General features: G+C 39.0%; 2 protein-coding genes across 3 annotated transcripts in view; both read right to left on the bottom strand.

Moving 5' to 3' along the window:
• The window catches only part of LOC126564714 (cytochrome b5-related protein-like), a 253,063-nt gene that overhangs the window by 175,942 nt on the left and 61,501 nt on the right, over nucleotides 1-15,620 (bottom strand). The window lies entirely within an intron of this gene.
• LOC126560651 (acid-sensing ion channel 2) lies at nucleotides 3,773-5,696 on the bottom strand. Its single transcript, XM_050216610.1, has 5 exons — nucleotides 5,210-5,696; nucleotides 4,924-5,124; nucleotides 4,497-4,645; nucleotides 4,138-4,416; nucleotides 3,773-4,066 (listed from the first exon to the last, which is right to left on the bottom strand). Exons 1-5 carry the CDS (start codon nucleotides 5,610-5,612, stop codon nucleotides 3,773-3,775), a joined length of 1,326 nt encoding a protein of 441 aa, XP_050072567.1. The 5' UTR covers nucleotides 5,613-5,696.

Here is a 15,620-nt window from a genome sequence, read left to right on the forward strand (position 1 = left end):
AGAAATTTCAACAGTAGTCTTAATTTTACGACGCGAAATTTAAATCCAAACGGGTCCTACGTTTGCTTGTAGTATTAAGCTGGCCGAAGGTGTGGTCAGCGATCCAATGTTGGTATTTTTTGTGCCGGTTCACCACAGCTGGAATGCTTGAGCAGTATTATGGTGTCTGCGGAAGGTGAAAACGTGCTTCTTTTGTTTCGACGACATGCGCTGGCAGAACCGATAGATTTGAATATAATGTAGTGGATATTTTAGCGATTTGTTACTTATAGAAATGGAAAGGATATTCGATTGCTTGCTTACAAAAACATTTAGAGAATTAACAAGAAAGATATAATTGAAAATAATTTCATATTTCAATTTCTTCCCTACGCATAGGAACTTTATTGGCACACAAAGTTTTTCTAATGGAAAAACTCTTTTCACTTGTCTAATAATTGTAGCAATATCGATCAAACGAAGTTCTGATCAATGACTGATTGATAGATACGGGAAATTCAGCAGGTGGTGTTTTAGTTTTCTATTACTCATTCAAGGATTTTCCCAAATTGTAAGTCATTCTATTATTTCTATATAATTCGTCTTACTACAAAAAAGTACATTGATGAAGAAATGGCAATCTTACCATGACAAATGGTTAATTTTACAACATAAGCATAAGAAAAGAAAACATTTCTGATGCCAATAGTACTTACATGGCAAAGCATGGCTCACCCAAGAGCCTTCTACTATCGCAAAAAAACGGTTGAATTGTCAATTACAGTATCGATTGACTCTAGGGAATTTGATGATAAATTAACTTCCCTCTAGATTATCACGTAGTATCATGCGCCAGATATTGAGCAGAGCGCTCTCCATCCTGCAATCGACGACCGGGCCTAATGCCGTGTAGCTGTTCGACGATTGATGGTAAGATTAGATGTATTGGAGATCGATATTGGAATTGATGACTTGCAGTTTGAATGTAGCTTTCCGAACGGCACGTTCACTTAGAAGCTAAACGAGCGGTTCGCTCGAGGTGAATGGGTGAGTTCGAGTTAGTTTAGATTACGTTGTTTCGTGAGCCGTGCCAACATATGCAATTTTGCAGACACACTTTCCGTACCTTGTTCATTTTGAATAGATTCGTCTTTTCTAGACCGTCGCAAAGAAATCTATTGGCAAAAATGTACCGGACAAATCTCAGGGCCTATAGCCAATTACATGCGTCAACTTTCATGTTAGCTCAATTTGATGCATGAATGAAATGGAATAGACGGAGCTACTATATCAAGGACATTGGGATCGTTGCAGGTATTGAGCAAGCAACAAGCAAAGGATATGCCGCAGTGGAAACAAATACAAAGAAATGAAATCATCTCCAGAAGCCAAATGTCTAGACAGATTTGATGATGGGGTTTAAACTGCGAAAAGACGGGAGCCATCACCAAGAAGACGATCGTTCTGCGTTCTGATTTCAGTGAATCAATTTTGGAGCAGTGCAAAAAGGATGATTCAAACTGGACAGCCTCCCGCAATATGCTACGCATCCGAGCCGTGTGTTAGACGGACACATAAACGGAGAGATAGAGAGCGAGAGACGGCGAGAGCTGGGTGTTCGTGAAGGAGGAAAAAAAAGGGATGAAACAGGGGCAAAATAAAAACAAGAAACATCAGCACGACTGGCATGTCGCTGTGGGCTGTGTGGCGGCAAAATCTAGACAAACAGGAGAAACAGGTTTTTTTGCTCGCCAGGGGAAGGTCGCACCGGTAGGGGTAGCATGTGAAGTGATGGCCTTTTAGAGATGTATGGGTGGTAGTATAAGCTACGAAATTTACGCTGCACCCCACTGTTGTCGGCTTAGATGGCCAAGCATTTGGTTTTTTTTTTCAAATGAAGCCTTTGCTAGAGCGCACACCTCTTAAAATTGGGGATGGCGCAGAAGCCTAAGCCTAATAGGATGGAGGCAAATGTATCAACAAGGTGCAAATCAGTTCTCCATGAAGGGACTGTTGTTGGGAACGTTGTTGCAACTCGGCTTATTAACGACTTGGCTTTGACTGACGATGATGTGTACCGTACAGTGTGCTGCCGCACATGTCGAGGGTCAATTGTGTAAATCACAGTGCCGGTAGTTGAAGCTACCCACTACTAACCCTCAACGCACACCCCCCTCTCCGCTCCCCCCCCCCTCCCCCCCAGGCTCTGCATCATAATGTACGAGAAATTTCACTTTCTACTTCGGCGATGCCAGTGGCCGCCGGGCAGCTTATTACGGGTAGTGCAGGCAAATTGCTGTTTCCTCCTATGCTTCCCGAAGAAGAGATGGATTCACATTTTTAGCTAGCCACATCCAACCCAAACTGCCACGATCACGGCACTGAAGCGTGGAGCTTGAAATTCCTCCCAAAATTTGTGGCGGTACGTGGATGGTGGCCGATCGTTGTGGGCACTATTATTTGTTCGCCAAAATGTCTGCATCAAGCATCCGGTATGGCACACGTAATATAACGGTACAGCGGACTTCAAACTCCGGACCATTGGGCACTGGTCATTGTTTGCCGTTTGCTTGGAAAGCGATGTTCCGCATTTCGATCGGAGTGGGAGGTTGTTTGATTAAATTGTGCATGCAAATAGTTTGCCTTTCTTAACGCGTTGAATGTGTTTGGTGTCTCAGCAGTTTTTTTTTATGCTTGAAAGATCGTTTTAACTGTGTCACTTGGAACAACTTCAATTATCTATGGATATTTGCATAGTATTTAATAGTAGAACATAAGCTACTAAAGGAATCTGAAATACTCACTACAGCAGAGAGAAGAATCACGACACGCAGCACCAAATCAACTCTCACAACACAGAACTACGATCACGAGATTCACGTGTTGATATACAGCGTTCGAAAAAACGTGGCGATCCGCTCCCGACGACTGCGAAACAACGATTGACGTCGATGGAATGGAAAGTATTTGGTGGCGGATCGCCTCCATTGAGAAAAAGCTACCCCATCAAACCGGATCGTCGCGTTTGTCAGCGCCACGGTGCGAACGAACGATCGCACACATATGCATGTGGCCGATGTTTGCTGCTCTCTCGCCTTTGCCCAGCCAGTTGGCCGATCGTTCTCACGCTTGGTTATGCTGTTTGGAGGTTTTGTTATTGTTGAGCAGAATCTGTGTTCGTCTCTGTTAAATCTGCACCAGGACACAGTGTCATCGGGTCGGGAAAACATGCCGTTTTCAACAAAATCCAGAATAAGTTTGTGTATGAAAATGGGGCACATCAAAATAAAGGCAGTACGCTAGATGTGAGGACGACCGGTGCCCACGTTTTCTGGGCCTAACTCTCTTTACGCACGGGCGAACGTACATTGATGAGTTTGGATGTACATATGTATATGTCACCATGAGCGTGATGGAAGCATACCCACGTGTGGTCATCGTTCAGCATAGCCAATCGTAGAGGTAAAGGTAGAGACGATGTTTACAAAACAATACTGGACACTGGAAAGCTATTTGTTGCCGTTGGTAATGTGCGTGCAGGGATGGAATCACTGTACTGGGTACGACATCAAATGTTTCTTCAAAAGCCACAAAGTGACTTACATCGGACATCATTTAAAGTGACTTAAATGATAAATTAATAAAATAAAGTTTTGCTACTAATTCTTTCGGTTTAATTGCTAAGTTACAGTTCTTCTAAGTTCTTCACAGCAGATATTTATGTCAAACGTTGTTTTTTTTTTATTTATCAAGAAAGAAATAGCACAGAGTCAGTCAGTTCAGTAAAAAAATTCTAATCTTTCAAATTAGTCTCTGTTGGTGGTCCACTTTTGGCCATTTTCGTATCCGCATCCGAATGTTTCACCTCTTCAGATCTTGTTGGCTGTGTTTCGTCATTGTTGACAACTTCCTTGGCCATTTGTTTCTTCCGTTTTTCGGCTAATAGTCGTCGAATGAAGACCAGCTCTACAATTTTCTCCAGCAGCCCAATAAGCCCGAGAACCGACAAGCCGAGCAAAAATCCAAGAGAACCTCCAAGATCTGAGACGAATTGATTGAAATCATAACCGTGGAATTCCTCTACAATCTATAACAGCGATCAAATATAAACTGTCATTAGTAAATTTAGCTACAGTTGGGCTTGGTTTTAAAACTTACCGTCACCATTTTGGACGTGTAGTACACCCAAAGCTGTGCAGCTGGAACACTGATATGGAAGGGTTTGCGATTCATGACAGATGCAGTGTATATAGTGGTAGTGCACGGTTGATAACAGCCGCACTGTGTCCCATCTAGATCTTCTAGCTGTCGGTAGAGTTTAATTAGTTGCTTTGTACTTTCGGCATTGTCACAATCCTGCACCACCCTTCCTGGCATCCAGGGCCCAGAGCATCCAACTGACTCAACCACTGCATTCCAGTGGCAAATTTCTCCGCACTACACAGGATACAAAGAAGCATAACAAATCACATTGGTGGCAACGTTTTTTCGGATGTCGGTAGAAATAATCAACCTACCCTGGTAGAGCTTACGGTGGAAAACTCGACGCATTCATTTTCGTAGCTCGCCAACATGAAAAAGTGCTGCGTTGATAAGCGAATTTCCATTTCTTCGTTGACCTCCAGAAACAGATACTCCACTCGACCAGATGATTGCATACGATTTTCTGAAAGTATGCAATGTCATTACAGGGTGTTTGCATGCTTATCTATGGTATGACGGAGAATTTTTGCCTCCTTTCCATACATTTATGCCTTTGTCCTCAGATTTTTTAACGGTTTCTCAAATATTTTTGCTGTTATGCGTCTGCTGTTATTTTGATAGTTTCCCAAATATTGTTAAACACTTTGGATGCTTAGTTTATATTAGAATTAAAGAGTAATACCTTAAAAACCACTACCGAGTTCTTTAGTGGTATTGCGATGAACTTGAACATGAACTTACCAGCAAATCCTTCCGTTTCATCATGAATAAACACATGCCAGCCAGGCGGTGTGTCGCCAACGCTTACTCGTGTGACGTTCGTATCGTGGCGCAACATGATCGAATAGCCAGCCTCCTTCCAGGAATGTTTTGTTGTGATCAGCGGGTTCAGCGTGTAGCATCGTCCCATGTCTAAATGCAAACTTTCAACGACTTCAATATCTGTCAACATTGGAAAATGGTACGGCGTCACTAAGCAAACAATACAAATGAAGCAGTTTAGAACTACAAAAACTATTGTACACACTGTTTGTGCCACCGTTCAAGCCATGCTGGATGAAAAACTCGCTATGGTTGTAGGTCGCTTCGCTAAACAGCTGCTCCAGCGTGGACTCGTTGAAGGGAAACCGATCGAATGAACTGGTGTACTTCGGATGCATTGCCAGGTTGTACTTTGCCATTATATCTGCTTTATATGCCGGTTCGCGACAAAAAGTTATTGCCGGATAGAGCATGGAGTCGTTCAGATCGAACCGGGAGTGAGTCGAGATTGGCGGGTTGCACAGCTTTTTGAAACAATCGGTCAGCTGATACATGACGACGATGCTGCAGATGAACAGCACTACCCCGCGGACCAGGCGCTTCGGATCGTGGCACAACGCGTATAGAAGGTTCCATAGTTTGTGCCTTACTTTCTCGACACTAACCATTATTGCTGCGATCGTATATTTAGATCGAGTTGTTGAGGGGGACACTTTCGGGTGATCATTTTTCAAAACTATAGTTGAAGTACTCAGCACACTACCCTAGACGTGAACGATTTTCGAACGAGCACTAGTGAGATTTTCAGAGGGTTAACCAATGGATCAGCGTCATGCTCTTTCCTTTTATATAAGCGCTTATCGTTGATAAAGCAAAATGGATTCAAGCATAAATCAATGGTTTATCGCAGCAACGGGCTTGCAATTTTTGTATTTATTGGAAAACAAATCGTAAATCATAAAGCAACGTAAGTCATGAAAGACTTAATACATGAAGCATTTTCCTGCCCGGTGGTGTATTCTGCGCAGCAACGTACATAGAAAATGCAAACTCAATTTTATCACACATAATAGATTTTATTGATAAGAGAAAATGATAAAAAGCTTATCACAAATGGCTATCAAACGGAAGAAGATTCTGCTGGCGTGTTTTTTTTTTCTCCATATCATTAAATCTATGCGAGTATTGACGGTTAGTGAATGATGTGGCATGCAATCAATTACCACGGTCATTCAAACCAAAAGTAAGATTTAAGCCAAGCAAATTTTAACTTTAATGCTATGGGGCATAATTATTTTCGTACATCTAATATATTGTACAATTGTAAGTTAGATCAAATAATTTGTTCACTCTTTCCAACAAATAATTAATCAAAATTTGTATATGGTAGGTCGGTGTACACGGAGGGCAGTTAGTGGTCTGCCGATCTGTGAATTCGAAAAAGCCACAAAAGCTTTTTATCCTCAAGCGTTGGATGAATGAGCAAGAAAAGGGAAATCAGGAAAAGTGGAAATGCGGCAAAAGTTATTTAGTTGAAATCCCAAACACTCGAAAATTTCGAGAGGGTGCAGACACTTTATTATGTGTGATTGTAGATTGATACAGGAAAGGTTGGAGTCATTTTATCCGAAATTTGAAAAAAAACAGTTCTTGGAGATCTGTGGTTCCTGTAGGAAGAATCTACAGCACTGACAGCGAAAAAAGCAATGAATTTTTTCAGGGAACATTGCCACGAGCTTCACCTTTTATTATTAATTAAAACAACATCCTCGGTCTGGGTTAAAATCTCGTTTGGTTAGAGCCCTTCTATAACCCCGTTCAGACAGATGCCTTAAAGGTACTTGAGGTGCGAAACGAAAAATGATTAGTGACAACACCACTATTTATTTATTTATTTTTTATTCATAAAGGACGGCCAGGCCGTATTGCTAACACCAGTATTTATCATCAAATCAAATCAAATTTCTATTACTTATATTGACTCAAAAGCATAAATAAATTTAGTCAAATGTAAAATTTAAAAAAAATCCAACACAGAATTGAGTGGTGAATATTTATCTTTTGACGCCTAAATGTAGGCAATGCAATGATTTCGAATGTAAATGGTGAATTATACGCCATGTGGTAAATAACGTACCAACATCGTCGAAGGTTAATTAGAAAAACAATAAATTTCAGATTGTTTAAAACTCGAACCGATGTTGGCATCTGCATTCTATTTTTAATGCAGTAGTAAGTGAAAACATTTTTTTCTTAGTTTAAGCTTTGGAAGCTTTGGACAAAGTCAGTCGGTAGATGTCTCTACAGGTCTCTTTTTGTGGTAAAAAACTATCAATTATTCAATTCGTAATTAAACAAATGTCGCACATAACACAGCACTTTTGGTAACATAATATGTAATTTTATAAAATGTAGTGGTACTGTTTATAGTTTTTGGTCAGTATTTTATTCATTTATCGTAAAGTTTTTAATATAAACTTAATAAATAAAGGTGTGAATATTGCCAAAAAAACTATTAAAAGTAGCTTTAATATAATTTTTATAACAATCAGAAACTATTATATTTTCCGTTTAACCAAACAGCAACGACAAGATCTCATCAAGAAGTTGAATGAAAGTACACTTTTCTGCTGAACGTCCGCATGATTATAAGTGGTAGAACATTTTCTCGTGTTGTTCGGCCACATTTTTCACGACCACCTTTCTAATACTTATACACCCATAAGAAAGGGAGAATTTTCTTCACGCAATGATAGAAATGGTTGTTTTTTTTTTTACTTGTATACAGATGGTGTGTTTTAAGATGGGTAAACGCTGACACGAAGAATTCGTTCGTGAACCGTCTTTATGCCGTTTAGCGCCAACCCGAGCACGATGCGGTTCGGTAAAACAGTGACGAAGGACCGACCGGGCCAAGATGGTAAGAAGCGCGGAAGAAATAATATGAACGAAAATGCTCCCAAACCACTGTGGCGGTAACAAAAATGTGTTAAAGTGAACAACAAACACTGATTATAAATACGACTATTCGGCATTCCTTGCCGAATATGGGCCGTCAAATCGCACGAGCTTGGGCGGTAAATGGAAAGATGACGTAGACTGGGGAGTCGTGGGCGCAGTATCGGGAAATGAGCAACCAGGTTGATATTTTGTGGTGTTTGAAAAGATTACGATCCACAGCACCAGTTCTGTAACGGACGTCTGTAAAGCATTGAGCTCCTGCTCACGTCAAGCGCTAGAACTGAACGAAAAGCCTCGCGAAAGCGTTGGCGGCTATTAGCGTTACTGTGGAAATTTCAATTCCGGACCACAGTGAAAATAGATCGTTCATCATAGGCAGAGGTGTTTTTTGGGGGTTGTTCGTTGGAAAGAAGAGGAAAAATTGGCTAGTCGAACGAAAGCTGACTCGTTGCACTGCAACCTGTTTTGTTGATGAATGGTGTCAGGGATATTGTCGTGTCAGGTAATGAGCACAGGAAAAAAAACAATAAAAAAAGATTTTCTTAACATTTTTTTTAATTTTAATTTGAATTAAAATTTAAAAAAAGTTAAATTAATTAATTAATTAATTTAAATTAAAAGCAGTGTGCTGTCATACTGTCAGTGAAAAAATTCTACCTTTGGGTTTATCATAATAACTAACCAATACGCAAGCAAATTTGTAAGCTAGGGAGAAAAAATCGCATTTTGTTATTTTATTTTATTTTATACGTAGAACAGATTTGCTTCAGAATACAGAGAGTTTTGCTGACTGGTTTTACAAATGGTATTCAGGTGATGTTCAGGTGCAAATTTCACTGCATATGAGAAAATAAACTTGTACAAATAAAATAGCTACTGAACTTAAGGTTGATTTACATGCTGAAAATATTTGCGCAAAATACAAGCTGGTTTGCACAGTTCAATTGTGTGTGAATGCAGTTTGTGCGTACCATTTGGCTTGCAATGACAAGTAAAATCTGACTCGGACAGATATTTGAGTTAGGACATGACTGGGTTGGTATTCGAGTATTTAAACTCAACTCGAACCAAACGCTCTTATCAATATTATCAAACTTTGCACAAAGAGTATGAGCGTGTGAACACAAACATGCTGTTCAGTTCAATTAGTGCTACTGGCATCAGTATAAACAAGTTTAGTAAACCGTTGACGTTGATAAAGTCTTTAAGCCGAGAGGAAGATGGAGAAGGAGAAGAAATAAATTGTCATTCTTATTAATGGATTCCCGAAAAATGTAATTAGATCTGGTAGATGAAACAGTAATTATTGAAGAAGAAATCAAGTTTAAAATTTGATGAAAATAACAATTCCACATTCAGCAGTTGAAAACAAAAAAATCATGCTGTTAATTAACATTATTTAGTGATATATTAACGAGTGAATAAAGTTCGAAAACTTGGTGACGCAGTCGATACCGATGACATAAGCCACCGGTATAAGTGCCGAATGAAAGTCGTTAAAGAGAAAGTGAAATCCTTACTTACGCAAATAGCAATAACAATACCAATTCACTACAGTCAGCAAGACCTTGAATGTGGAAAACCTGTCCGACGATGAGAGTGATGGCACTTGAAATGGGGATAGTGAATGAAGCTTGTGTGTGTGTGTGTGATTTTTCCTGTTTGTTTTCTGTATGGACTCAAAATTTCGGTAGCTGTAGACACTCATTGTGAGTAGGGTACACCTTTTGCTACATATGTTGTTTTTTAGTATTTTTTAATTTCTTGTTATTAAGTCTACAATTGATATTGTATGGTAAAAAGAGTCGAAAAAAAAATTCGTTGCCGTTAAAATCTTGTTAGGGAATTATAGGGCGAGAAAGTAGGGCGAAAGTGGTTTTTCACACGGCGGGAACGATATATAGAATCTTATCTTGATCGCTTATTTTTAGCAAGGATTGGGTTAAGTGGGTTAACTATTGGGTTAAGTGAAATCAACATGCCTTCTTCGGGAAGTCTTGGCCTGCAGTTACTGACTTAGTCCTGCGTTCGGAGAGTCGGTTCGGACGGGATACGATCTTGCTGCGTGAACGATACTGATGACGATACTGCTTCAACCATCGAATCGCGCTCTATGAATTTGATTGATTTAATAAATATTGTTAGTAGCAATACGGCCAGGCCGTCCTTTATGAATAAAAAAAAAATAAATATTGTTAGCAGTTTATGTTGATTTTTATGTTTACCGGTCGCCATTATTTTCAATTGTACTTGCCTGAGACATTTCGAATGTAAATATAAAGTTGAGAGGAGTTAATTTTGGGGAAAAATTTAACACAAATTTCCTCGTTAAAAGGTGAACTCTAAATCAAAGAACAAAAGACGAAGGTGTAAAACCGAAATAACCATAAGAATTATTGTGTATTTCACAGTACGGTGACGTTCTAATGAATTACGGACTGTAAGTGTAACTGAACTATGCGTTCTCGTGTAGTTGAAAAGCTTGACATTGTGCTAATAAGTATGAACCTTTAAATAAAATAAAATGCGAGAATATCAAGTGTAGCACGGTGAAATACTATTTCTAGAATTTTTGCGTTTGTTTGATTGGATCCACTACTATGCATACCGTTACGATCTGCCAGATGTTAGCAAAATACAGTCCGCGAGCTGTATGTGGCACTTTGTAACCCTGCGCGGTGGATTTTCATTCAAAATGATGATTTGCAAAGTCAAAGTCAAAAGCGCTTTTTTCTAAATAAAAAACTTTCATACCAACAAATGAAAATACAAACCCACTATAAAATGTAGCGAAGGATATTATTATCAATAGTTGAACGTCCGGTAGTCCTCTGCGGGTACGAGTCTTGGAGTATGGTGACGGAGGACGCCAATTCACTCGCCATTTTCGAACGGCAGGTGCTAAGGACTATCTTTGGCGGTGTTTGCGAGCAGGACGTGTGGCGAAGTAGAATGAACCACGAGCTAGCTGAGCCGTTTGGCGGTGCTGATATCCTGACGGTAGTCAAAGCCGGAAGGATACGTTGGCTGGGGCACGTGATAAGGACGCCGGACGCCGGACAATTTACAACGTTATGTTTTATGTCAGGGTGTTCGAAGAGATTGCTTCGTCGGCTTTTTAACGACAGGACTGGGGATGACATTTCGTCCAAACCGTCTTTTCGTACGTAGTACTATCCAGAGTAAGACTATACCGCTACGGGACTATCCGCTAAATCAAGAACGTCTTGCATAGGAGGTTCGTATATATGATATTTTGATGATATTTTGTTTGTGTTTTTTATTGTATTGTATTCGGAAAAATACAGTGGGTCTCTAATCTAGTTAAGAGTACTAGAATAGCTTTATGAATATAATTAGAATGAAATTTGGAGATCCCTCGAAACACTAAAAGACTTGTCTGTTTAATACATCGCGCTATGTTTAAACAATCTTCTTCTTCTCCTCCTCCTTCTTCTTCTCCTCCTTGATTTAAAGATGCTACTAAGCCACGCCAGCCATCGAATGGCTTTGTTCGATAGCTCGCTTGCTTCTTTCGGATCGTTGTTTGTGACCCTTCCGTCAGTGGTTTACGTTAAGACTAAATTATTTGTATTCACACCTACAATATTTACAATATTACTTATACTAAGACCTATTCTATACGTAGACTACACTAACATGTGTACACGATATTACGGGATTATAATTGCATACTCATAGGCGCAACATTCCCGACCACCTAAAATTCTTAATTTTACTCGTTCTTTCTTATCATTTCAGTTTCACTTTTGAACTAGCTAACCCTAATTCCTAATCATTAGTTCAATATTATTCATGTAATTAATCAAACAATTTCGGTTTCCATTATACTCACTATCTTACTTCTGCTGAGTTTCCCATGCCTTTTCAAATAAATTCAAATATTCTTCTCTCTCCCTAGCCTATGCAATCATTCTTGTATTCTATCATCTTCCAATGGCATAATACATATTCTTACTACTGGTCGTCTTATTTCCTTTGTATTAGCGGTCTTCAGCGTTACGACACGCACTACTCCGTTACTTCCTGGATGATCCGCTGTAATTCGTGCAAGCGGCCACTTGGTTGGCGGTACGTTGTCCTCACGCAGCAAAACCAACAGGCTTATTAAATTTAATTTGATTTGTATAAACGATACTTGGTATGAAATGAATATAGTAGTAGTAGCAGTAGTAGAAGCAATTTTCACTTAAAATATTCTTATATTTCTCCAATTGGGTAGTATTTTTTATGCCAGGGAAAAGTTAATGAAAAACCCTTCATATTTGTTTTTTACCTTTTATGACTAATCTTAGGGCCTTCTTCTTCTTATTCTTCTTCATCATCATCTTCTTCGAGTGTGGATTGTATCCTCCTATGTCCGGCGAGGCTTCGCTCACACGTTCATATTCAGAGGCTTACCTCACTCTATTTTGCCTTTCGACTTCGAAGAGTCATATCGGCGGCTTATTTTCTCGCTTGATGATCGCTTACGGCTGGTTATTGGTCAGTTGTTTGCCTTTTTTAGAATTCTATCTTGTTCCTTTTTACAAAGCTTACTATTTCCTTAACATACTTTCCTTTTTCATCCTTCCAATGCTTTTCTAATGCTTCGAAAGATAGTCCTAGGGGTGGGTTATATTTGGGACATTCGAAGATCATGTGTCTGGCTGTTTCTGGCACCTTGCAAAGTTCGCAATTTGCCTCGCTAACGATTTTCATCATTTCTAACCAGTTTTTTCCAATCTTAGGGCCTTAAACTAACTTGGGTGTAGAGAAAAGGGGAAAAAACTTTAAAACTATTTTACAATTTTATTCTCTACCTTTATATACGAACTAGATTTATTGAGCTAATTGTTGTAAGGTCGGATTTTCACTCGCCCCGAAGTTATTATAATATTTCCTGCTTAGATTAGTTACATAATGTTTTATCAAATAGATATTTGTAATTGTATGTAATACTCTCGTGCTGTAAATTACAGTGATTAATTGATTATAATTTTTAGCATTTTGTTTTGAATGATTTAGAGCTTTTTAATGTGGGGTTTTGCGAAACTTTTGGAAATCGCTGCAGCATCTGTAAGCATTGATCTAAAACAGGCGCAGTATAAAATATTTTTTTTTTTGTACATAGCTTCGACCTCCGGTTTGCAAAACTTTAAGAGTTTTTCTTGTTTTGATGCATATATTTTCAACATGGTTTTTGTAGGTCAACCTTTTGTCTAAGGTTAAGCCGAAATATTTAACCGAATCTTTCCACGGTATGGGTGTAGTATCAATCTTTAAGTTATTTTGAGGGAGCCTGCGAATGCTTGTGTATCGTGTGAAATATATAGCTTCTGATTTAGGACCGTTAATTTTCATTTTCCAATTGTTGCAGTATCTACTGTAAGCTTTTAATCCACTATTAAATGACCTTAGAATGCTTTTAGGATGTTTGGAACATGATGAGATAGTAAAATCATCTGCGACGAGATATTGTTTACTGTTATGCAATGCAGGAATATCAGCTGCTAAATGATAAATGCTAAACAACAACGGCGTAAGTATAATTCCTTGGGGAACTTCGGCCGCAGGAATAAAAGATTCTGAATTAGTTTGTCCAATATATACGTTATCCTGGCGATTTGTAAGAAAAGAGTTGAATAGCTGTAACTTTCGGGGTTGGTTAAGTGTTTGCCAGGTTTGGGAATTGCTATAATTTTAGCTTTTTTCCATGTGTCTGGAAAATATCCAAATTTCAGACAGCTGTTAAAAACAACAGTTAGCAAAACTAACGCTTTGTTTGGCAGTTTTTTTTTTAATATTTTGTTACTTATTCCATCACATCCAACTGCTTTTCGAGTTTTGATATTTTTCAGTATTTTCTTTATTTCTTTAGGCTGGACAAGCTTGACTTATTGACTTTAATACAGACAATTGTTGAAAGCGAAAAAGTTATTATTGGTTCATGGTGATTCTTGGAATTAATAGTTATGTGCGCTTTCAAATTAATTTTTCAGTGCGTCACATTTATCGGAATTCACAATTAATGATTGATTATTTAGTTTCAAAGTGAGAATTGAACTGGTCTTGTTCTTCTTCTATCGAACAAGTTTCCAATTGTGTATTGTTAACCTTGATTATTTAGATTAATAACTTCAAGAACTCTGGAACAACTTTGATTTTTTAGAGTATTTAAATGAAATTTGATTTGTGAACTAAGGCTATAGTATGTTTTTTTTTATAATGAGAACAAAGTCGATGCCTTTGCCATTGAAGTCTATATTTATTGCGAAGATTTATTAAGTTCAATACATTTACTCACTCACTCATGTTGGCCTGCTCTGGCTGCAGCTTCCCCTTCCATATAGGCAACCGATCTCCGACAAGTCACCCTTCACCTGATCCAGCCAACGAACTCGCTGTGCTCCCCGACGCCTCGTGCCGAACTGGAGGTCGCTGACGAATACCTTCTTGGTGAGGTATGAATCATAACATGCCCCAGCCATCATATCCTGCCGGTCTTTGCTTCCGTCAGGATGTCCGGTCCTCCGTATAGCTCAGCAAGCTCGTGGGTCATCCTTCTTCTCCACACTCCATGCTCGAACACACCGCCATCGATGGTCCAGTGAAAGTGACACTCAAACATGTCAAGAGCATTTACATCTTCCGCTCGGATGGTCCAAGACTCGTGGCCATATAGGACTACCGGGCGAATCAGTATGCGATATATCTCACATTTCGTGCGGTCTCGAAGTCTTCTGGATCTCTGGAGTTCTGTTGTCAGTGTTTGTAGCAATACCGCACTGATACGGTTACGGTCCGACACCTCCTGAAGGTTAGTATAGGATCTCCATCTCCGACTCAATAGTCCACGGCGTGCAGAACGGTAACATATCTCTCCGAATATCTGAGCTTGGGTATGCGGGGAAACCCAACCCCTTGGGAGGATGGGTTAAATGGCTAAATTGAGCGGGAGTGGGGGTGGCCTGCGTATGTTCTCCATGTTAGGGTCGGCTGGTTGTCCCTTCTGTCCTTGCATCCGAAGGGACATTAAGCAAGGATGCGTAGGCCCTTCGAGCCTTGCAAGCCACACCTAGAAAACAAATAACGCAACAAAAACACTTTTTTTTTATTCATAAAGTGGCCGTCCTTTATTGTATTGCTGTATTGCTAAGCATGTTTGAAAACAATACTATATTTGAAAAAGAATCTAATATTTTATATATTTATTTAATAATAAATAAGTAAATATTTTAAGTTCATAATATTTTTGTCAGTCAACAGTATGACATTGAACCGTAATAATTATTTTTATACATTTATTTATTACTAAAGAATGACGACACGTCCTCCTATTGTCAACTGCATGTATGACTGAACATTAATAATACGGCATATCCATCTTATTCTTTGCCTTATCCCGAGCATGCTCGGTTATCAAATATTCAAATGTAATAAAAGGTGCTAAAAGCTAACTTAGCCTTTTAACACTGAAACTACTGGACCAGTCGTTTTGACTGTTCGCACACCTTTCAAGTATGTTTTGTTGATGCATGACTTTTAATCATTCAAAAGGATGTTCATTTCTATGAATTTTGTTAATGGAAAATCTAATCCAAAATGGAAAATCTAGGCCTAAAACGTGCAAATTCTACCTTGACCAACCATTTTGACTGATGGTTTGTCGAGTGATAAACAGCGTATTTCAATGCAAATTATTCACAAAAAGA

The sequence above is a fragment of the Anopheles maculipalpis genome, chromosome 3RL, assembly GCF_943734695.1.
Source record: "Anopheles maculipalpis chromosome 3RL, idAnoMacuDA_375_x, whole genome shotgun sequence".
NCBI classification, from domain to species: Eukaryota; Metazoa; Arthropoda; class Insecta; order Diptera; family Culicidae; genus Anopheles; species Anopheles maculipalpis.